Here is a 25,724-nt window from a genome sequence, read left to right as displayed (position 1 = left end):
TGTGGTGGTAGATGTTAGTACAGATAAATGGTTTTGGAGACGTGGTTGAAATAACATTGTGCTGATGGTTTCCTGGAAACGTGTCACACACAGCTAATAAAATAAGGACCGACTAAGCTATAGTGGTCAGGAGTTTGTTGTCATGGTGATATCTTCTCTTATCTGTTCCATTCATCAGTAAGTGTGCTGATTTTCTCACCCATTCACTCTCTCACCCATTCACTCTCTCACTTGTTCACTCTCTCACTCATTCACCCTCTCTTCTCTACACACTGTGAATAAGACTTGAGAGCAGTTAAGACTGAAGCTTGATGGTTTTTGAATTATTATTGCATGTTCAGTTTTTTCACAAATCTGGAAACAAGAAACTTTCTCTGTACATTTATTGTTATGTTTATCCTCAGTTGCTGACTGAATACAGCCATATAACTTCATTCAAAGCTAAGCTATACCTTATTGCTGTGGCTTTTAAAGATAACACATACAAATATTCAACATTACAGTTACAGAAATCAACGTCGTGTTCCATGTGTCCTTCGGAATTCTTTTCGGAGCGCATATCAACGCGCTCTGTCCACTTTCACTTCATTTCATTCCCAAATACAAAAAAAACACAATTAATTACAATCCATCTAACAAATGAAATACGTACAGTTTCAGTAAAAGGTCGCCATCCGGTAGGTTTCGCGAGCCTGAGATCAGCTAAACCTAGTGATTGTACAAAGACGCTAAATACAACACGATCCGAAGGGACTCGTTCATTCATTCATTCATTCATTCATTGAGTGTTTTACCACCGTCATATCAGATTCAGGGTCGTGGTGTCCAGGTAGGAAACCCCCGGAAAGGTCGCCAGTCCATCACACACACACACACACATATACCTAGGGGCAATTTTGTATCGCCAATTAACCTGACTGCATGTTTTTGAACTGTGGGAGGAAACCTACGCAGACACGATGAGAACATGCAAACTCCACATAGAAGGGACCTGAACCGATCCACCTGGGAATCAAACCCAGGACCGAGCCACTGTGCCACCCCAAAGGGACTCCATCTGGCAAAATCATGGTATTCTAGCCATGAATGCTAAAGTATTGGTCAGTAATGGTCTCACGGGTCTACAGGAGGAAATGTGCTAACTTTGTTGTTCCTGCTGATGCGCTTTTCGGGTCGTGTTTTCGGCTGTTTGGTCTGGATTAGTTCCTCTGGAGTGTTGCCCAGCGGGGGCAGCAGTCTTTTCTTACTGTTCCTGGTTTCAGGGAGCCACTGAGGGGGCAGTTCAAATGGGCCAAACCCAAACTGGGTGGCATCTTCAGGGTCCGACGGTGTTGCGGGTGCCACCTGCGAGGACGAGTATGCACAGTGTTGAATAGGAGAATGTTTTGGTACGGGTAAACCCACATCTTTGGCTCCCTCTCCTTTTTGGTGTTGAGCTACTGATGTTCCTGCCCCTGCTGCCACCCCGTCCTCCTGTCTGGACTGGAAATTGGCTACCGATGAAATGTCATTCACCTCCTCGTCGTCATCATCCTCGTTGGGCTTGAATATCTGCCGCTGACCAATATTGAACATTTCAAGCAACTGGCTGCCAGAGCGGGCGAGCACCTCTCCACCCAAAGGTCCAGCGTTGGGTACTGCACCCACACCTATTGCATTGTTTCTCCGGCTGTAGCGCCGCTGTAGGTGTGCCAGGGCGTCGAACAAGCGACGACGTGCTGACCGGTTCACTGTCACTATTAGAAGTGGATTAGTGAACAGAGACACCTTGGGCAACCATATAGCAGTCAGGTGCAGCCACTGTGATACCTGGGCAGCAGCTGGCAGTGCCCGGTATGGCAACAGTGCAGCATAGGGAATGCTGCAGAGCACAAATACCAAGACTATAGCAAGCAAAGCAGCATGAAGTTCAGCCTCACGCTGAGACACGTACGGGATAGAGACGCTGCTCTGTGGAGTACGCAGCGCCGCGATAATCGCCTTCTTCTTCTGACTAGCACTCAGTGCCCGCCGGATCAGCGCCATGACCACAAACACAGCAGCGAGGGGTAAGATCACAGTGGTGAGGTTGTAGAGCACCATGTAAACGAGGTGCCCTAAAGAGTGTTCTTCAGAGCAGGTGGAGGTGGCATAGATGTCCGTCACATTGCTCACAGCGAAGACAGGTATGCTGGCCACTGCTGCATGAACCCACAGATATATCACAAGGTCTCTGGATCTGGCGTCTGATATCTTTTTCTCCAGTGGATACAGAACAGAAAAATACCTACAGAAAAAGAAAAAGAACATGAGTTTAGTGGAAATACAGAAACACCAGTATATAAGCAGTGGTGTTCAACTGCACATATAAACCCACAACTGGAACAAATGTTGTCTTACAAGGCCAAGCCCCAACACAGGAGGAGTTCAATCCATGGCACAAGAACTTCATAAAATATTTCAGATAGATGGGTGGAAATCAAAGTGGCTGGTTAGGTCAATGGATGAATCGATTGATGAATAAATAGGTGTCTGGTTTGCTGGATGACTGAAGGGATGGATGGATATAGATATACATATACAGATGGATGGATATAGATATACAGATGGATGAATGGATGGATATGGATATACAAATGGATGGATGGATGGATGGATATAGATATACAGATGGATAAATGGATATAGATATACAGATGGATGGATATACATATACAGATGGATGGATTGATATAGATATACAGATGGATGAATGATGGATGGATGGATGGATATAGATATACAGATGGATGGATGGATGGATGGATGGATATAGATATACAGATGGATGGATGGATGGATGGATGGATGGATGGATATACATATACAGATGGATGGATTGATATAGACATACAGATGGATGGATGGATGGACAGCTTTACAGATGAAGAGAAGGATGAAAGAATGAATGGACGGGCTTGCTAGTTGGAAAGACAGAATGGATCTGGCTTGCTGAGTGGGTGAATGGATGGATAGACAGGTAGATTAATGGCTGCCTGGCTTGGAGGTCAGATGAATGAATTGATAGAAGTATGGGTGTCTAGATGGCTGGATTAATGGGTGGGTATCTGCGTGGCTGGTTGGAGGAATGGAGGAATGGATAGGTCACTGAGTGGCTGGTTGGAGGAATGAATAGGTCACTGTGTGGCTGGTTGAACGACTTCACCTGGGCGTCAATTAGTGCTTTCATGAGATCTAAAACATACATAAGCTGACACAATACATGCAGAGAAAAACTCAAACTAATGAGTAGAGAAACATAATAACTGATGCTTCTTAACAGCATCTAAAGAAGGGCCTAAGTGGACCCAGCTGACCTCAAGTTTCAATCAAGATAGCAAGACTACAAGATCAAAGTGACTGAAAAAGGCTTTATAATTGGTGTACGGATGTCAGAGGCTTCAGTCACAAAGACTAGCAATTAGCTTAACTGGCTAAGGTTTTAACAGCGGTCCATATTCTTCATGGTATACTTCGTGATCATATGATCATAATAATGAAACATTTTATTTATTTTTTATTATTCTATTATTCTGGTTATATCCTCTCTGCTGTTTATACATGTTCCTCTATCCCACGTCTGCTGCAGACCCTGACCAAGGATGGCTGTACCTAACTCATGCCCCATTTGACACGTGTGCAGTTGCCAACTGCTTCTTTTCACCTGCACAAGGCAGGTTTACACAGAAATCAGTAATTGCATCCATTATCAGGAATCCTGTCAACCCTACCACCTGGCAGCCAATTATGTCTGAATGTAGGCGCCCACCCGGCCACTAGCAGAGCCGAGATTCAAACTCAATAGCTTAGGATGTCAGCACTGGTGGGAAAACATGTTTATTTTGATGGGTGTGGTCTCTTCCAGGATTTTTCCTGTCATTTACACCTTACATAAACAACATTAAGGTTGTCCAAACTTTTGCATATAACTGTAACCGACATGCATGTTTTTTTCTATCCTGCCAGCTCCTATTCAGAGAAAAGCACGTTCTCTCTCGATTCCAGGTAATAAATTATTCAGGTAATGGATAACGGGGTATAAAAGAGCGTGTTGCTATGGAGACATAAGCTCGGGTAAAAGCTGGTGGGTTGGACAGAAAAATTGCCCACGGTTGCATCCGACTGAAGTGGCATGAGAAAGAGATCTGTGATGTGTGACCCTCTTACCTATCCAGCGCAATAGCAGCGAAGCTGAGCACGGTGACCGAGCAGAAGAGCCGGTGCAGGAACTTGATAGCCTTGCAAAGCAGTGGTGTGTGGATCCACAAGCAGCAGCGCGGGCTGGCGTTAAGGAGCACGTCGAAGGGGACACATACCAGGCTGGCGCAGATGCCCGAGCAGGCCAGATTCTTGATGAAGCGTCCGGTGACGGATTTGAAGACGTTGGTGCAGCAGGTACACCACAGCACTGCAGCGTTGCCTGTAGAAACAAAGAGAGAGTCAAAAAAAGAAGACGCAGGAGACTTCGAACAGACAAATAAAATGCGGTAAAACGTCATCAAAGTGTGAATATGAGACGAATCTGCATTTGTGTGGAATAAGCGTCAGATTCAGTCTGAAAGCTCCACATGTGTCTGTGTTTATCTGGATTTTCCTCCCTGTTTCACTTTTAAACTTGTGTTATTGTTGGAGGTTCTGAGAAATTGTGAGGATCACCTTTTCCGAGAGAGTCAAAAACGCTTATGGTTAAAAATAAAGCTTAACGTGGTTAAATGCAGCGGTCCCAAACCTTTTTTTCACCACGGACTGGTTTCATATAAGATATAATTTTACGGACCAGCGGGGGAGGGAGCATTTGAAATAGGAATTTTTTGCTGTAACGAGATGCTGCTCCCACCTAGTGGTAATAGGACACAGTAACACCAAAAGAGTTTTGGAAATGTAATTGCTCTTGTAGTGATCTCTAATTATTTATTCTTTCCCGGTAATTAATGATCCACGGACCGTTACCGGTCCACGGCCCGGTGGTTGAAGACCACTGGTTTAATATACTAAAAGAAGGAGACAGGAGCACTAAACTTCTCTTCATTATTACTGCTCATAAGTTCTTTCCACTAATGAAATTCCTCATTTGATGTTTAAATACAGTAAGTCACATTAAGTCACTTTAAAGGTTGTTCATACGGCCTGAGTCACTTTTACTGCGTCATATCAAACAGTTTGTCTCATTGGAGGAGCTTTGAAAAGGTCAGCGGCAAACTGGGTCAAAGTTCAATCAGGTAAACAAAAATCGCAAGCCCAACATGGCAAAAGTACAGCACCGCCACACTCCATAGGAAACAACGCCACAACCGCTGCATCTCATGTGAATGCACCCTAAGACTGGCTGTCTAGCAAAGCTAATACCAAGAGCACACCAAGCAGGGCTGGATGGAAAATTGTGTTAAAAGAAGGAAACCAGAGAACTTGCAAAAAAAGGTTCCATGGCACCAGACATTTACAGGACGCAGATGAGACTAGAAAGCAGAGATGGGCACACACAGCGACTTCAGACTCGACTCGGACTCGTTTCAAATGACTCGGACTCGACTCATGACTCGCAAAAAATGACTCGAGAACAACAAGAGTCTCTAGCGTCAGCATGTGTTAACATTAGTTACGTCTGACAATTAATCCGTTTTGGTCGTCTTAACCCACAACACACACAATGTGTAAATGTTCCAGCCAGCTTCCGGCGTAGTGGTGAAGCGTCGCTCCCTACTCCCTACACAGTCTGAAGTTCACTGCATTTGAACGTTTTCGTTACGTTTGGATTGGAATCTCACTTAAAATGGTGGAATACCCTACGTAGTGCACTTCACTGGAACAACTGGGGTGAATGGAACGCTCGTACAGAATTGGCGCTAATGGTTGAAAGAACCGCTTTCTGAACCAATCAGACCTTCTGATTGTAATTGTAAATGCTGTTATTTGCATTTATTCAGTTTGCGTCACACAGATGACGCGGTAATGAAACGCTCGATCGGCTTTCTAACGACTTCCTGTTTTACTTTACAACCGGGAAAAGTTTGGAGGTTTTTAATTATAAGCACATTTACAAAATAACGGATTCTATTCCTAATGGGACGCACGCTTATAAATGTAATAGCATCTGGAACAACATGAGCTAAGCTAAGCAGCGGTTATGATGTTTTTTTGCTGTGTTTTGGATTTTGGCCACTTTTAACTGAAACCTTATTGTTACAGAAATTACATTCATTTACACAATGACGAGGAAAGTAAAGGCACGAAGTAATATCGTTAAATACAGTCGCTAATCTAATGTTGTTTTTTATTTGAACTTACAGATTTTTAATATGTGTTTTGTGTTTATTATATTGACTCGTGAATTAACTCCTTTTAAAACCTTTTATCTGTGGTTCATTACTACGTGGACTACATGTAGTGCTTGACAACTCAACATGTGCTAACAAGTTCCATTTCTAATATATCATACTCATATTTTAGCACAACTTTATGTCTAAGATTAGCATTTACTCCAGTGGCATCAAAAACGGTTCACCTTGTTTCAAAACACAGCCTGGGTTATAAGACATTGAGGACTGGAGGAAACACAGCACAAAGCTGAGAGCTTCTCTGAAAAAGGTTCTTCTGAACCTGCTTTCCATGAACTGTTTGTTCTTGCCGTTTCTCCCAAAAAGAAGAGTCGATTTATTCCCATTTACCTGTAACCTTGTGTCAAACTGAGTCTGCTTTGAATCTGTTTTTATCTTTCATAGAGTAGAAACAAAACCCACAAGCAACATTTGTGTTCGTAAAAACAAAAGTATATCACAATATAACCCATAAATGTGACATAAAATGACAAACACTGTGATAGAGGAGAACTCGACCCTATAACCATCAGGTTTAGGATGAAAGATTGTGTCAACTATAGCCAGGTCAACATTTATACAGGTCTCCTCAAGCCCCGCTACGATGGAGAAGATCACGATAATTTATGGCTGTTTGTAGTCAGGGAAACGTTTTAGTGATGGAGGTATGAGCTTTAAATTCTCTGTATAATTGATTGTCGTGTTATTGTCAGAAAGGCTGCGAGTAAAATTAAAATCTCCTCAGCAACCAGGTCACATCTAAGAGGAAGGCAAATGACTAATGGGTCAGTGTCATCATCCAGTTCATATAGCACGTTTACATGCACGTGTACTGTATGGTATGGCAGGAAAGATAGGAAACACCCTGTACAGATATTACACAAGCTGGTAGGTATACACACACATACATGGTTACATCTTATAGATACGTATGTCACTGTGATATGTCCTAACTTCTGGCACAAGACAGAGAAGAAGAATACATTTATTTGTCATATATACATTTACAAGTGTACAGTATAATGTAATTCTTTTTCTCCTTATCCCGGCTTGTTTGGAAGCTGGGGTAAGAGCGCAGGTTCAGGCTGTTGTACGCCACTCTTGGAGCAGACAGTGTTAAGAGCCTTGCCCAAGGACCCAACTGTGGCTGCATGGCAGAGGCTGGATTTAAACCGTCAATCCTCCGATTGATAGCCCAAAGATCTACCCACTAGGCTTATCAATAATATACCTATTTACCTACCCCTACCTACTTACCTACCCCTACCTCGAACCCACCCCAACCTACTTACCTACCCCTACCTACCCACTTCTACCTACTCATTTACCCTACCATACCTACCTTACCTATCTTTCTGCTCCCACCTACTTACCTACATACCCCTACCTATCTACTTACCCACCCACCTACTTACCTACTTACTTACACCTACCTACCTACCTTTACCTACTCACCTACCCCTACCTCGAACCCACCCCGACTTACTTACCCACCTGGACCTACTTACCTACCCCTACCTACCTACACCCACCAACTTACCACCTACTTACCTTTGCCTACCTACTTACCTTCCCCTACCTACTTACATTTCCCTACCTACTTACCTACCCCTACCTACCTACACCTACCTACTTACCTAAATACACCTATCTACCTTCCTATCTACCTACCCCCACCTGCCTACCTCTACCTAGTTACCTACCGCTACCTACCTGCCTCAACCTACTCATCTACCCCTACCTACCTACCTACCTACCTACTTACCCCTACCTACCAACCTATCTACCTACCTATCCCTACCTCTACCTAGTTACCTACTCTTACCCACCTACCCCTACCTAAATACACCTATCTACCTTCCTATCTACCTACACCTACCTACCTCTACCTAGTTACATACCCCTACCTACCCTACCTACCCCTACATATTCACCCACCTACCTACCTGCCTCAACCTACTCATCTACCCCTACCTACTTACCCCTATTTACCGACCTATCTACCTACCTACCTACCCCTACCTTCCTACCTCTACCTAGTTACCTACCCCTACCCACCTACTCCTACCTACCCCTGCCTATCTATCTACCTGTCTCTACCTACCAACTTACCTACACCTACCCACCTATATCTTATTTCATATTTGGTATTTTTGTTGTTTCTAGCTGCATGAAGAGTGTAGTTCTTGGGTCATCAAACTTTCTAGTCACATTTTCCCCATCTTCACATTATATGTGACATAATTTGTAAAACCTCAACGTATAAAGTACTAAATAAATTAATTAGTCTTTTTAAATGAAAAGATCACACTACATAGCTGATATTATGTGCTACAATGCCAAAAATCTACTGCGACCCCCATCTGCATCTCAGGGAGCCTTACACCAGGTTTAACACCACTGGTGTGTGTGTGTGTGTTCATTCAACAGGATCTCTGCTGTATTCCTGTGAAACAGTGAATCCTGTATGAAATGTACACAGTGATCAGGTTATGAAAGCTAATCAGAGACATAAACAGAAATCCTGCACAGCACTAGATCTGTACCGCCTCCATCCTGGTAGCAATCAGGTCTGACCTTTGTATGAGATGCTGTAGTGAACTGCTGCTCTGATTACGACCCGCTGCATTTATTCTTCTTCACTAGCAGCTTTGTGTCTGGTGGGAACTACAGTGGATCCGGAGAGACCCGGAAAACACTGGACATGATGCCAATCCATGGCAGAGCATCATACACTCACTAATCTTAACTACCCCAGTCACTCACACCAAGGGGGGGCTTAGTGTAGTCAATCCACCATCTGCATGTTTATTTCAGCAGGTGGAAATAAACCTGAGTACCTGGAGGAAACCGATGCTGGCACATGGAGAACGAGCCATACTCATCACACACAGAAACCAGAAGTTAGATTAGAACCCAGCTTATTGTGTGTGTGTGCAGCACCCACACTACCATCTGTGCCACAGTACCTTCCATACTGATAGGAATGATTTAAAAAACATTTATTTATATTTCAATTCATTGCTTTATCTTTACCATGGTCAGGCAGGGCCGTTGTAGCCTAGTGGTCGTGGAACTGGACTAGTAATCAAAAGGTCAATGATTCAAGCCCCACTACTGCCTGGCTGCCACTGTTGGGCCCTTGTTGACCTCAATTGCTTAGACAATATACTGTCACAGTACTGTAAGTCGCTTTGGATAGGGCTTCGGTAACCCCTCCTCCCCTTAGACATAGCCAATCAACACTCAGCCAACCAATATATTCTGGGTTTGAATCTCATCGGAATTATAAATAAACATAATAAATACAATGAATAGGAAAAATACTTATTCTGGACAAAAATTTTAACTTTGCAATTTAGTATAGTCAATCTACCTTCTGCATGTTTTAGGAGGGGAAACAACACTGTAACACAAAAATTGAGGGAACATGCCAAACCTCTCACAGTGAGAGATCAAACGCAGATCTGACACCCACACCACTGTGTCAGCCCAAAGTGTCAATAATTATTCAATCATGATAAAAATAATTGTTTCATTCATTCATTGTCTGTTTTACCACCGCTTTATCCTGGTCAGGGTCGCGGTGGGTCAGCTTCATTGATCAAAAGGCAGGAAACACTGCAGACAGGTCGCCAATACACACACACACACATGTACAGCAATATTAATAGCTCCAGTTGTCCTGACTGCACGTCTTTGGACTTGTGGGAGGATGCCGGAGCACCTGGAGGAAACCCAGGCAGACACAGGGAGAACATGCAAACTCCACACAGAAAGGACCCTTGCCACTCAGTCAAAGAATGGAACCTGACTTGTGTTTTTTTTTATCACAGCTGATTTTGTTGTTGATGATTATTTTCAGCTTGTTACTGAATATATGCTAACACATTATTACTGTTTAATCACACAGCACTCGCTGCCAAACCTCTAATGATGCACTATATGGCTAAAAATATCTGGACACCCTTCTGCTACATACGTGTACATGCATTTACATGTGTATGTGCTTCCTACTTTGTGGTAACAGCTTGAATAATGCCTTTTTCTCTCACAGTATGAATGTGCCCCTGTGTGCAAAGTAAGGCTCGTAAAAAATCGTTTTATGAGTGTGGAGGAACCCCAGTGGTCAGCACAGAGTCCTGACCTTAAACCTATTAAAAACTGTCAGATCCACTGGTGGTGTAGCAGTGTAATAGCCCACTGTTTGAGAGAGCGTGAGCTTTTGAGGTCAGGTCTCGGCAATGCCACTTTCTCCCAGCAGTAAAGACTCTACCTATCTGGTCGAGGTGCCAACAAGATTAAACGAAGTACAAATAGGGGAGAGCGTGACTCTCTGTGGGAATCCACCTCTGGCTGTATAAAGAACAATGTGTGGGTGCTGCAAAATAATTTAAAAAAAGCACTTTAGGTTGCATTGAAACCATGATTTTGCACGTCAGGCTTCTTGTCCAACATCAGTTCTTGACCTCACAAGGTTTCTTTGGACTAAAGAGAGACACATTTCCACAGACTCATATCAAAATCTTGTGGAATGCCTTCCCAAAAGAGTGGAGGCTGTTACAGAAGCAATGGGACTTTATTTTATTTTCACATTCTTAAGAAATGGGATGTCCAGCAAGTTCACGGTTGGGTGTCTACACACCTTTGACCATGAGGTGTACAAATTCCCCAAATTGTTGTTGTTTTTTCCTTGCACTGTTTTTTCTTAAACATTTATGTATGTATGTATATCTGTAATGTTTTATACATAATATATATTCTATTGTTATTATTTTCTTTTTATTATATTTCCTAAACAGTAAGCCTTGGCTATACGAATGTCCATATTTGTCATGCCAATATAGCTAAGTTTGTGTCTTGAGACTACAGAAGTCCTGGAACAGCTTTGTATATTCATACATATAAAATTACATTCATTCATTCATTCATTCATTCATTGCCTGTTTTGCCCCCGCTTTGCCCTGGTCAGGGTCATGGTGGGTCTGATTTATTGGCCGAAAGGCAGGAGACACCCTGGAAAAGTCACCAGTCCATCACAGGGAAGACACGTGCGCACACACACACACACTCACACTCACACATGGCAGCTCTATGGCAAAGTGGCCCACCTTTGTAAAATAAGTCTGGCATGGTCACATGGTTTTTGGGGACCTGAATTTAATCCTCTCTATTGATCACTGTTTTTGAGTTTTGCATGTTTTGCGTATATCTGACTGGTTTCCTTCAGGTACTCCTCTCACCTACCAAAACCATACAGAAGGTAGATAGGCCCAGTCTAAATTGCCACTAGATAGACAGGACACACCAGGACCTGACCAGCATAAAGCGGTAACTAAGATATAATTAATACATATTAAGAATAATTTTTCCTGTACTAAAAATGAATGATATCATGAAATCCTCAAAGCTGTAGGGCCAGATAACAGACTTGTTTTAGTAACAAATGCTGGAAATACAGCAAATCCTGATCAAGGGGTGAAGCGGTAAATAAATGAATAAATAAATGACTGAACTGATCGTCGTGTTTATTCCTGCATATTCAACTCTGTATGATTATCTGGGATAGACTCTGGACCCACCAAGACCCTGACTAGAGAAAACAGAACACTGTCAAGTCAAGTAAGTCAAATTTATTTATATAGCACTTTTTACAGTGAACATTGTCTCAAAGCAACTTTACAGAATCCAGGACCAACAGACCAAACAAAAAACCCCATTGAGCAAGCCGAGGGCGACAGTGGCAAGGAAAACACCCTTAAAATTACAGGAAGAAACCTTTAAAGGAACCAGACTCAGCAGGGACCCCCCATCCTCTTTGGGTGGCCTGGAGTGGCACTGTACGTGTTACTGTCAGGTTGACAGGCTGGGGCGCTTTACCAGAATAAAGTGGTTACTAAAAGTCTATGGATGAATGAATAAATGAGGGTGGCATGGTTGCTCGTTGTGTCCTGGGTTCGATTCCCAGGTGGAATGGTCTGGGTCCTTTCTGTGTGAAGTTTGCATGTTCTCCCCTTGTCTGCATGGGTTTCCTTCCACAGTCCAAGGACAAACAGTCGGGTCACTCGGAGATACTAAAATTCCCCCTAGGTATGAGTGTGTGTGTTTGCCCTGTAATAGACTGGCGACCTGTCTGTCTGGGGTGTTTCCTGCCTTTTGCGCTGTGAATCGAACCCACCGCGACCCTTAATAGAATAAAGCGATAATAAAAGAGACAATGAATGAATGAATGAATGAATGAATGAAACAATAGGTGTTTTGCGACTCACTGAAAGAAAATGAACGATTAAATAAATGAATTAATGCATGGATGAATAACTAGTGTTAATAAATTAGATATTTGTAAATTAGGCTTTATAATTCACTGCTTTCAGAGATGGGACTACTTTCTCAGAGGGAAGAATTGTTGTCTATTCTCAGCATGGTAGGTAATATGGACGCTACAACACCAGGATGCTGGGGTCCTGGGGTAAGTTGGCATGTTCTCCCCTTGTCTGCATGGGTTTCCTCCCACAGTCCAAGGACAAACAGTCGGGTCACTTGGAGATACTAAAATCCCCCCCTAGGTATGAGTGTGTGTGTGTGTGTGTGTGTGTGTGTGTGTGTTTGCCCTGTAATAGACTGGCGACCTGTCTGTCTGGGGTGTTTCCTGCCTTTTGCCCTGTGAATCGGACCCACCGCGACCCTAAATAGGATAAAGCGGTGATAAAAGAGACAATGAATGAATGAAATAGGTGTTTTGTGACGACAGGTTGTGGACTCACTTAAAGAAAATAACCGATTGAATGGATGAATTAATGCATGGATTAATATTTTTTGTTAATAAAACACTAAACAAATACTGTAGGTGTTTTTTCATTAGGTGTTTGTGCGGATTCTCACTCACCTAACAGTGAACCGATGAGGATGAGGAGCTGGATGGAGATGGTGAAGTCTCGGTAAGCTTTCTCCTGATGCCCGTACAGCAGCTTGTACACCAGCTCCTCACCCTGCTGCTCCTCCGGCTCAGTCCACTCGGTCAGCGCCGGACTGCTGTTCACTGAAGCCGGGGAGAAGCTCAGCCAGCCCGGCGGACCTGCCGTCGCGTTCTCGCTGAGAGAAAACACAGCCTGCACGTCCATGTTGCTTCATGCCTGTTAAAGCCGTCACTCATCCATCAGTCCGGCTGCGTTGCGGGTGGAATCGCTGCGGAATTCGCTTTATTATCAGGGTATAATTACAGACAGGATGGCTGAGGTGCGTGAAATGTCGGTCCGGATTGCGGTTGGTCAGTAACGGGAATCACCGCGTCGTTTCCCCTCGGAATACGTGGAGGACCGGGGCGGCAGCACTGCACCCCCATGTTTACAGAATGGCTTCAGTACGGTCTGTTCATTCAGAGCATGATTAAATAAATCCCCTAGTTGGCATAGAATAATGATTTAGTCAATCTGTACCATGCCTTACATGAGCTGTGTCACAAATCTGTAGCCACATCTGTACAAAGCTGTCAACATAACATCATACAGGATGTGCACAGCAAATGCACATGTGGCTGAGCTTTAAATAACATCAGATTATGTCCAATAATACAGACAATCCAGTCCAAATCAAATGACCACATCTGGAGAAGACACAAGAAACAAAAAACATGGTGATAATACCTGATTATTAAAAGATTTAAATAGATAAACAGTGCAATTTTAAATCCTCTAATCGATGCAAAAGATGTAAAGTAAGTGGCCTATAATCCACAGAGTGGTTTTACTAATATGTGTTCAGACTATCAAACACACACACACACACACACACACACACACAATCATTACACAGTGTGTTTAGGAGGGGTGATGGAAGACGAGCAGCGGGGAGCTGGAGAGCCACTCCTGCCTAAATGAGCATCATCAAGGGCTTTCAGCAAAGACATCTTCTAGAAGATATACCAGACTTGTTTATGTATAGCTGGACCCCCGGTCTATTTGTTTATTTGAGGTGGAAGCAAATGCTGGTTTTCACATGATTAATTCTCCATTGTTTGTTTTATTTTATGACAGAATGCGTAATACATAACATAGTTTCCCAAAATGTGTTCTTCAGTACTAAAACTGGGCGGCAAGGCGGCTTGGTGGGTAGCACTGTCGCCTCACAGCAAGAAGGTCCTGGGTTCAATACCCAGGCAGTGTGATCCGGGTCCTTTCTGTGCAGAGTTTGCATGTTCTCCTCGTGTCTGTGTGGGTTTCCTCCGGGAGCTCCGGTTTCCTCCCACATTACAAAAACATGCAGACAGGTTAATTGGAGACACTGAATTGCCCTATAGGTGAATAGGTGTGTGTATGTGTGTGCATGTGTGTCTGCCCTGCGATGGACTGGTGCCCCATCCAGGGTGTTACTGTGTGCCTTGCGCCCATTGAAAAGCTGGGATAGGCTCCAGCACCCCCCTGCGACCCTAATTCGATAAGCAGTTAAGAAAGTAAGTGAGTGAGTTCTAAAACTGGGACAAAAATATACATGAGGCACGCCCAGTGTTTGGTTTTATGTCCCTAGAACTTTTTACTTCATCATACGCGCTTGGTAGCCATGACCCAGCTTCTGACACGATTCTGGTTGGATCTCTGATCACTCTATTTGGTTGAGATCAATGAAATGTGTCAGTTTTCTGACAATGACCGGACGTTTAGCATAACTTACCCGTTATGAAACCAGTTTTGGTGTGTGTTTGGGTCTTTGTTTTTCTGCAACATCAATATATAATATATTATTTATAATAAATGAGAGATGTAATGAACTGTAAGTCATGCTTGGACAGGTGCTCCACACAAGATTTCTCATTGTGCTTTTAGACTAATGGTAGCTTATTACATTATACTCTGTAAGCGCTTACACTATTAAATAAACCTTTGACAAATATTAGTGGAGGTACTTACCAGGCATAACATTATGAGCACTGACAGGTGAAGTGTATAACACTGATTATCTCTTCCTCACGGCACCTGTTAGTGGGGGGGGGGGGGGGGGGGGGCGGGTATATTAGGCAGCAAGTGAACATTTTATCCTCAAAGTTGATGTTAGAAGCAGGAAAAATGGACGAGCGTGAGGATCTGAGCGAGTTTGACGAGGGCCAAATTGTGATGGCTAGACGACTGGGTCAGAGCATCTCCAAAACTGCAGCTCTTGTGGGGTGTGTCCTGGTCTGCTGTGGTCAGTATCTATCAAAAGTGACCCAAGGAAGGAACAGTGGTAAACCGGCGACAGGGTCATGGGCGGCCAAGGCTCATTGATGCACGTGGGGAGCGAAGGCTGGCCCGTGTGGTCGGATCCAACAGACGAGTTACTGTAGCTCAAACTGCTGAAGAAGTTCATGCTGGTTCTGATAGAAAGGTGTCAGAATACAAAGAGCATCACAGTTGCAGGGCTGTTTCGGCAGCAAAAGGGGGACCAACACACTATTAGGAAGGTGGTCATAATGCTATGCCTGATCGGTGTGTATATTCTGGCACAGTATATATAAGATATTCTAACATATTCTGTGTTCAGAAACACTATTAACAACATTACTATTTTTCTGTTAACACTTTTATATGTTTCAAAATGACCAGTTTAGGAGTAAACATGGTCCTTTTGAGTGATACGTTCTTGAACTCTAACTGGAAAGCCATGAATAAATCAACACAGAGTGGTGAACATCACACAGACTTTAGAAATTCATCAGTGCTCACCTACATTTTTCCTGCATCTCACAAAGTCAGTGTCTGTCCTCGACTCTCACGTTCAGAACAGGAAGCAGTTTGGTGAGAATTAAAACTGTTATTTTTTGCTTTAGTGTCCTAAACTCTTACAAACACAAGATAAAGAGTCCTGACACCGGAGTGTCCACCACTATCATGAGACATGCTATCAGAAACCAGAATCTGTTTCACTGCTCCACTGTAGCCGACTACCACCGAATAACACAGAAAATGAAAAGACTTTCGGTCCTTGCTGGCTTTAGCAGAGCGAGTCTCCATGGAACAAACTGTGGAGGGATGAAGCGTCTTCATTAGTGAGTGAGAGAGGACTGCAACTTACATGAAAGCTACGAAAACCATTAAAAACAGACAAGACTTTGAAGTATCTCACATCCTATATGTACCGCCATGGCACATATATTAAACCATGCTCATATATCTGGACCATGCTCAAAAACTGTTTTTTTCCCCACCTCAGTTAATTTACTGAACACCACTCTTCGCTGCTAACACCACAACACCCTGGACTACACACTGGACCTATTATTTATTATTTATCATTTGCACCGGCACTTAACACAACTGTTTTACATATATATGTATATTTATTTAGCAACATCATCATATAGTTACAGTTGTATAGTTATCTATTTACACATCTTTTATTAATTACTGTTATTAAAATACACCATGTCAGTGTCACTGCAGTGCTGAGAATGATCCACCACCTAAATAATACCTGCTCTGTAGTGGTCCTGTGGGGGTACTGACCATTGAAGAACAGCCTGAAAGGGGGGTAACAAAGCATACAGAGAAACAGATGAACTACAGTCAGTAATTGTAGAACTACAAAGTGCTTCTATATGGTAAGTGGAGCTGATAAAATGGACAGTGAGTGTAGAAACAAGGAGGTGGTTTTAATGTTATGGCTGATCAGTGTATAATCCAGCAGATTGATTGATTCTGACCGGCCAACAGATGATTTGAACCTTGGATCCTAGCAACAGTGATACATTGATATATATATATATTTTTTATTATTTTCTATTCTCATCTACTGTACAAGTTAAAGCGATGATTTCAAACGTTGTTCGTCACTTTTTAAGTGTTGAATGAGAAATTCTTGGATTCTCCTCCAGGCATCAACCTGTGCATCTGCGTGGGCTTTTGTTTCACCTCCAAAAGCAACCACCTTACCCGAAACAAGATGAACCGCAGAGGGATGAAAGGTCATGTAGGGAATTTCTAGAAAATGCCCTGCCTTCGAATATCTCACCATTTCGTAGTTATGTTTTCCGTGTGCTTTGAGTCTGCTGCAAGCTTGCTCTGCAAACAAGACGCTGTTCCAATTCCAATCGTCTTCCGATGCTATGAACAGGAATTTGCAGCTGGCGCGCTCCACAGGGATGATCGTAGCGAGGTTTTCTTGTGACATAGGGTCAGGCATGGCTCTTCGGATATCCAGGATTCCTGACGGTGTGGTAGTTATCTTGCTGTGGCCGGAATGACCGTGCCTTTGTAATGGATTGGGTACATGGCACTCGCGTTGCAGGTGTCGATGCAGACCGTAGCTGAAATGTTAGGTAGGAACGATGCAATTGACAAAGCAAAATCGCCACTTTTCGACATCGCCACCACACCTATTCCAGTTTTCTTCACCTGCAAGAACCAAAATCAGCAAACGTTACTAAAATTTTTACTACGTTTCACCAGTTTAAACCTCATGAACTGTAATTTGCCAAAAGCCAAACGTGACAAACCTTGGGCTGCATCTGAAGAAACGTTACGGCTTCTTCAAAATACTCCAGATCAAACTTATCAACTGTTATCGGCATATCTTCATAGCCATAGAACGCCAGGGCAAACACCACAAATCCTCTATTTGCAAGAACAGCTGCTCGTTGGCTCACACACAACGGTTCCAAGTATATACATATCTAAAATTCCAGGGAATGGTCCTTCACCTGTAAAAAAAAAACACATTTCAGATGATTATACCTGCCTTATGCTACCATACGGATCATTTTCTGATACCTTTGGGAGGTCGAATAAGAGCTTTGAAAGTGTCAAGCTGAAAAGGGTTGGAAAAGTCATGATCTGAACCTGAACAAAATCTCTTACATAGCCCTTTTTGACCTACATTGAAACTGCTTTTAGGTATACATAGACTATATTGACGTACACTATACTGGTGCCCTGTCCAGATGTGTTTCTGCCTTAAATAGTAACAATAAACAAATGATTACAAACAACTTAGTGGTCTTAATAAATCAATGTGTTTAAGGTATTAGCTCAAATAATTTGATGAAAAACTTAGTTCCTTAGAGCTGGCTTGTTTACTTTCCATGTTGTAGACGTAAACTCACGTCAAAGGACTCCCACAGACCCAGTAACTCCATGTCCATCTTTACCGCTCACAATTAGAAACATGGAGCTTAGCATGGCTCTTCATACACAATACACAATTTAGAAACCTACTATTCACTAAGGGGAGGACGTTGGGCACCAAATCAAGCAATATCAAAACAATATCATTCAAAATATTCTGAGAATTTTTCCCTCTTAACTTTAAATAAAATCAAAAAACATTTATTTAAAAAATAAAGTAAATCAGTCGGCCAACACCACTAACACACTGGACCTCTTGTTTATTTTCATTAGCACCAGCACTTTACTTTGTCAACTGGATACATATCTGCACAATTATATACCCATAAAGACCCTATACATAGTTATTTATTTCACATATTTATATTATTATTATATTGTTATTGCTATCCATACCTAGCTATTCTTATTTTTATGCTTATTATTATGTACGTATATATTACTATGTATATAGACCTAATACCATACATGTAAATAGTTACAGTTATAATTATCATATTAATCATAGATCATATATGCCATATATTTGCCCCAATGCCTCTGGTGGATGCTAACTGCAGGTCCCTTGTACTGAGCAATGACAAATCTATCTATCTATCTATCTATCTATCTATCTATCTATCTATCTATCTATCTATCTATCTATCTATCTATCCATCTATCCATCTATCCATCCATCCATCCATCCATCCATCCATCCATCCATCCATCCATCTATCTAATACCACCCCAGGTGGGACGGTCCGGGTCCTTTCTGTGTGGAGTTTACATATTCTCCCTGTGTCTGCGTGGGTTTCCTTCAGGTGCTCCGGTTTCCTCCCACAGTCCAAAGACGTGCAAGTGAGGTGAACTGGAGACACTAAATTGTCCATGACTGTGTTCCAGATAACCGTGTGAACTGATGAATCTTGTGTGATGAGTAACTACCGTTTCTGTTATGAATGTAACCAAAGTGTAAAACATGACGTTAAAATCCTAATAAACAAAAAATCTATCTATAATACTATATGTCTGTCTGTCTATCTAGATAGATAGATAGATATCTCATTGAGTGCAGTATGGACCCAAAATATTTCATGTTTTGTCTAGTCAACTTCATTTTATTTGTTAATATACATAATGTTTTAGTTTTTTACTTCATTACTAGCACTAAATTGCCCCCGTCCCAACTCTTTTTGGAATGTGTTGCAGGCTGAAATGCAGGAATGGATGTTGTATGAATGGATGTTGTAGAAATGAAATGAAGTGAACCAGACAAAACATTAAATATCTTGGGTTCAAACTGTCTGTAATGAAATAAAAGTCAATGTAAAAAACATCCTACCCCAACTTATATCTGTATTAATCCTCCTGGTGGCGCTAAAGTACATACAGTGAAATCTGAGTCAATAAAAATCCACGTGTATCTCCGGGACGCAAAACTGAACTAACCAGGTGGAATAAAGACTGTTCCTCGTAATCTCCCGTCTCTAACAGGAACTCTTCATCCGTGTGTTTGGACTGGAAGTGGACATGCTGCCGAGGAGACAAACCGCTCAGTTTCATCTGAACTGCCTGGTCAAAGAAACAGCTGCTGCTGGGTAAAATGCAGAGATCCACTGATCCACTCATCTTCTTTACATCGTCCATCCAAACTTCATCCACACTTTACAAATACATGTACAAACTCCAGACAGATCAGTGTATGGAGCAACTGAAGGTCTGACGCACAAGCCACCGCGATCCGACACAACTTCCCTTTACGATGGTTGCTGCTCATACGTGACAAAGTGCATCAGTTGCACAATTTCAATCCGCAGTCGTAGAGTTATTATTATTATTAAATGTTTTATATAATATTTTTATAGGCTGTGTGTTTAATGACTTCTTATATTCGTCATTTCAAACATTGGAAGACATTCACTATTTACTATACTTGATAAATACACAACAATAACAATCCTGCATGTTTATCACTTAATACTCGATTTTATTATTTATCAATGTTAAATATTTATCAATTTAAAGGGTAGCACTGTCGCCTCACAGCAAGAAGGTCCGGGTCCTTTCTGTGCGGCGTTTTTCTCCCACAGTCCAAAAACATCCAGTCAGGTTAATTGGAGACAGTGAATTGCCCTATAGGTGAATGAGTGTGTGTGTATGTGTGGGTGTGTGTGTATGTGTGAGTGTGTCTGCCCTGCAATGGACTGGCGCCCTGTCCAGGATGTTACTGTGTGCCTTGTGCCCATTGAAAAGCTGAGACAGGCTCCAACAAGCGACCCTAATTGGATAAGCGGTTAAGAAAGTGAGCGAGTGTTTATTTTAAATATTATGCTATAATTATTAATACTACTATTATATTAATACTAATAATAATACTTATTGTAATTATAGTATTTATAATAGATATATTAGTTATTATATTATTTATATATTATGAAACTATGCAAATCCAGAAAGCTGTTGTTAGAGATTTCAAAATTGTGAACCATTTAATCACTGAAGGACTTTCTTTTGACCCCTTGACATCAGAATAAATTTCAGTACATCAATTTATTGTTTCTTTTAATAGTCAACAATAGTACAACAGCATGGTCGTGATATTAAGAAACTGTATGTAATTGTTTATCATTTTAATCTTAAAATACAAAACAATTACTTTTACACTGTTTAATGTGGTAAGCATGACTGGAGCTTTTTGTAATGGATGATATTTGATCATTTGTGTACTTGTATTGGCTATATTAACACATTAAAATAAATAATTTATGCCTTTAGTTCTTGTAGCCTGTGTTGGTACTTTTTAATTAAAAATTCACAACTGTATGAGATTCCATGTGTGAAGTAATATGATCAGAAAACAGATAGCCACAGATCCACAGGAAATACATATTCAAGAGAGTAACCAAGTAGGTAAAACAGGTTAAAACTGTAATAACTTCAACAAACAGCAGAAAGTTCGTTCTAAATAGAAAAAATGGTCCTTAATAGACAATAAATAAACTATAATGCTTTTAATGTGTATAATCTATGCTGGGTCATGAATTAAGATAAAACAGCCTTTTATTATCCCACTGGGGGAACTTGGTATAACATGAGTCTTAAATTTGCATTGCAGTATCACTCCTCTAACCGGAGACTATACGATCTAGGGCTGGATTACCAAATTAACACAGCTGGGTTGGGTTTTGGAACATCAATTGCAAGCCAGCATTCAACATCAGTGCCCGACCTCACACTTGCTGTTTTAATTGAATGGGCACAAGTTCCCACAGACACCGTTTTGAAAAGCATAAAAACTAGAGGCTGTAGGGAGCAACTTTATATCAGTGCCAATAGTAAATAGCAAACAGCTTGTGGTCTGGTGTCCACATACTTCTGGCCATATATATTCTAACAGCTAATGAAAGTCAAGCTAATATTCATTCATGAACAAGCAGTCAAGGGAATCTTTAGTTAAATAGAACAGATGATATTCCACACAGGAAATATAAAGTTAGCACTACACAAATCAGCTTTACTTAGTATTTGGGGCTTGAAGGACCATCATTCTATACATTATATATCATATAGTTAGTTACTGTCATTAAACTATACACTTTAAACACACCCCTCAAAATCACAAGTGTTTTTTGAGAAACTCCTGAACTCTCCACCAGGCATCGATCTGAGCATCCGCGTGTGCTTTCGGTTCTCCCCCAAAAGCAACCGCTTGACCCACTGCACCATGAAGTCCAGAGGGGCAATGGGGCATATATGGAACTTCCAAAAAATGCCCCGCCTTCGGATAGCTCACCAATTCATAGTTGTTTTTTCCATGTTCTTTGAGTCTGCTGCAAGCTTGCTGTGCAAAAAATGCGCTGTTCCAGTTCCTGTCATCACCTGATACGAGGAACAGGAAGTTGCAGCTGGCACGCTCAATAGGGATGACCGTGTCAGGGCGTTTTACCTCTGGGTCAGGGAGGACATCCCTGATGTCCAAGAGACCAGCATCGTTTATGGTTACCTTCTTTACATTACCAGTCAACGCTGGTATGACCATGTCTTTGTAATGGAGTGGGAACAAGATGTTGGCATTGCTGGTGTTGATGCAGACGGTGGCCGATACGTTGGGCAGGAATGATGAAATTGACAGACCCAGATCGCCACTTTTTGAGATGGATATTACGCCTATTCCTGTCTGTTTCACCTGCAGAGAAAAGAATATTTAAATGTTACAGATTTATTAGCATTTTATACTGTGGTATAGAATAGGCTAAAATAAAATAAACATGTTCTTCTTTTTGCATATCCCAGCCCGTTTGGAAGCTGGGGTCAGAGTGCAGCGTTAGCTGTTTCATGGCGCCCCTGGAGCTGAGAGGTATAAGGACGTTGCCCAAGGGCCGAACAGTGGCTGTGTGGCAGAGCTAAAATTTGAAACGTCAACCTTTTGATTGATAGTCCAAAGCTCTACCCTGTAGTCATGCACTTTAAATGCACCTCTTAATAAGAGCATAGATGCTTCTGAGACATCTGTGGATTCTCCTTTCTTTATGGGCTTTTGGTTTGTCTCCAAAACCAACTAACTGACCCACTACAGCATGAAGCCCAGAGGGGCAATGGGGCATACAAGGAACTTCGGATAGCTCACCAATAAATCACTGTTTTTTTCAATGTTCTTTGAGCAACTGTGTTGAGTTGCTCTGGAAATCTGACTGTACATCCATAGTGTGTGCTAACAGGGCAAGTGTGGCTCGTAAAAATACCTCTCTAGGTGTAATCAGTACTTAAAAAGCCCAGATTCACCAATAAACCTAATCCGTAACATAAAACACACACTACCATGCTGGGAATGATCCACCACCAACATAAAATGAGCATTTTTCATTAATGGATAGGGAGGAAATGGTGACGAATGCCCCCTTTTACTGCTTAGGGACTCCCGTGCTAAATTTGGTTACCCTTCTTGGCCAGGAATTGAGCACAGAATGAGACTGGAGTGAGACAATACAAGCAAAATATTCAAAACCTGTAAGAATCTGTCATTGGCTGATATAAAGATGTGAACTCTGGCAGCATTACACGTTTTGGAGGAGGTGTGTGTTAGCCTGTGGGTCCTCATCATGTAACTGGTGGAGAAGTAATATATTTCTATCAGATCTGAGACTGCAGCTTTATTTCAGACAGTTAATTCCCTGTTTAACTTACCAAAATGTTTTAGCACCACTCACCTTAGGCTGCATCTGCAGAAACGTTATACCTTCTTCAAAATACTCCAGATCGAGCTGGTCAATTGATTTGGGCATATCCTGGTAGCCATAGAAAGCCAGAGCAAACACCACAAAGCCTTTGTTTGCCAGAAGAGCTGCCTAATGTATAGAGATCTAAAATTCCAGGAAACGGGCCTTCACCTGTAAAAGACATGACACGTGAAAACTGTAAATGTGCTTAAGGTGACCAATCTGACCATAATATATTTAACTTTCACCACACTGTGACATGTTTAAAAGCCAGAACAGGTTCAACTGGCTCAAGATAACTCCTGAAAGGAGGTCAAGTAACATTCCAATTGAAAAATGAATTGAATCTGCTTTATGGCTGCCTAGTGCCACACCTAATTTCATTTAAAATGAAAAGTATGCCTTGTGGCAGACCTCTATTGGCGTCTTTTTTTTGGGGGTAACACCTGACATTTGACAGGAAGAAATACCCAAGTTGTGGTGATGGCAGGTTATGTTGATTTGGTTGCATCATATTTGAACATATTATTGTTATTATTATTATTACCCTTATTATTATTCATTTATTCATTCACTGTCCGTTTTACCACCGCTTTAACCAATTCAGGGTTGCAGTAGGTACATTTCACAGGGCTCACACACACACACACACACACACAGTTACTTAAACCTGAAATTACACTTTAGTTCCGCAAAATGTAAAATACTGCGATGACTTGTGGTTTTAAACCCTGGTTTTATTACACTACAAGCGACTTACAGTACTGTGACAGTATATTGTCCAAGCAACTGAGGGTTAAGGACCTTGCTCAAGGGCCCAACAGTGGCAACCTGGCTGTGGTGGGGCTTGAACCGGCAACCTTCTGATTACTGGACCAGTACATTAACCACTTGGTCCTAAGTGTTAAGCATTGATTGATGAACATGCAGAAGGTTTTACAATGCTCAACTAGAAGTGTGGTGCTCTGTGATGAACTGGCTTCACCGGATCCCAGTGCTTTTAAGTGGAGCAAAACCCACTGCGACTGAACTAACCAGGTGGAATGAAGACTGTTCCTCGTAATCTCCCGTCTCTAACAGGAACTCTTCTCACCCCATCAGCCATAAAGTGTCTCTGGAGTCTCTCTGTAGTCAGAATCTGTCCTCGCTCGTTGAGAACCTCGATGTCGATGATGACGGGACTGGACGCGTCTTTTTTCAGAAGCTTCTTGTGAGGAATTTCGGGCAGCATGGACCAGAACAAACCCATCGGTTCTACCCCGGTGTAGGATCCCCCCAGAGACGAGTGGCGCCCCAGATCCACCTGTCCTGTCTGGTCTGCCCGGTAGGTCGCAGTGGCCTTGAACAGAACCCCTTTATCATCCGTGTGTTTGGACTGGAAGTGGACATGCTGCCGAGGAGACAAACCGCTCAGTTTCACCTGAACTGCCTGGTCAAAGAAACAGCTGCTGCTGGGTAAAATGCAGAGATCCACCGCTGATCTTGATGAACATAACCTCCTCACACTTACCCTCAAAACTTCACCTACTCTCCTGTACAGCACTGCCATGTTGTTCAGTGCAGGGTTGCCAGACTGTTCCAAAAATAATCCCCATATCGTTGAGTCAGTTATCTTTGCATGCTGCAGTGTGAGGACTGACGTGCACATTTGTATTAATGAAACATGTAAACCTCTACACTACACTGAAGTCCCCCCAATTTTAGCTCTATTTAGAGCATACAGTCAGTAAACTGTAGTTATGTCTTATATTGTCATGTTATAATGACTGTCAGATGTCACACATATAGCGCAGATACATTATATTGCCAAAAGTATTAATTCACCCATCCAAATTACTGAATTCAGGTGTTCCAATCACTTCCACGGTCACAGGTGTATAAAACCAAGCACCTAGGCATGCAGACTGCTTCTACACACATTTGTATATCGGTAAAGTACGCTAGCGCACCAGAGTTGGGGTTTGGAATACATCGTATCGCATCGAATCTCAGCTCTGCCTTACCGACTGGGCTGGGCGGCAGCATGAACAACGATTGGCTGTTGTTCAGGGTTAGAGGGTAAGAAAGTCGGATCATAGGTCCTCATAACTGGTGCGACTGCG

At 42.1% G+C, this 25,724-nt stretch overlaps 2 protein-coding genes across 2 annotated transcripts; both read right to left on the bottom strand.

Annotated features, from left to right (window-relative positions):
* Positions 1-386: 386 nt before the first annotated feature.
* Positions 387-13,453, bottom strand: gpr176 (G protein-coupled receptor 176). The gene is made up of 3 exons (XM_063002539.1): positions 13,219-13,453; positions 4,186-4,438; positions 387-2,266 (listed from the first exon to the last, which is right to left on the bottom strand). The coding sequence occupies exons 1-3, from the start codon at positions 13,451-13,453 to the stop codon at positions 1,114-1,116; spliced, it is 1,641 nt and encodes a 546-aa protein (XP_062858609.1). The 3' UTR covers positions 387-1,113.
* A 3,649-nt stretch (positions 13,454-17,102) lies between these two features.
* Positions 17,103-25,171, bottom strand: acot20 (acyl-CoA thioesterase 20). Its single transcript, XM_063002538.1, is given in 9 exon segments — positions 17,103-17,533; positions 17,536-17,695; positions 17,797-17,940; positions 17,942-18,000; positions 19,856-19,905; positions 22,027-22,592; positions 23,614-23,749; positions 23,751-23,793; positions 24,658-25,171. Coding segments are annotated over 9 exon segments (2,103 nt in total).
* Between the last annotated feature and the right edge of the window lie 553 nt (positions 25,172-25,724).

This window comes from Trichomycterus rosablanca, chromosome 9 (genome assembly GCF_030014385.1).
Source record: "Trichomycterus rosablanca isolate fTriRos1 chromosome 9, fTriRos1.hap1, whole genome shotgun sequence".
NCBI lineage: Eukaryota > Metazoa > Chordata > Actinopteri > Siluriformes > Trichomycteridae > Trichomycterus > Trichomycterus rosablanca.
The sequence above is the reverse complement of the archived record's forward strand: the minus strand, read 5'-3'. Positions and strand labels throughout refer to the sequence as shown.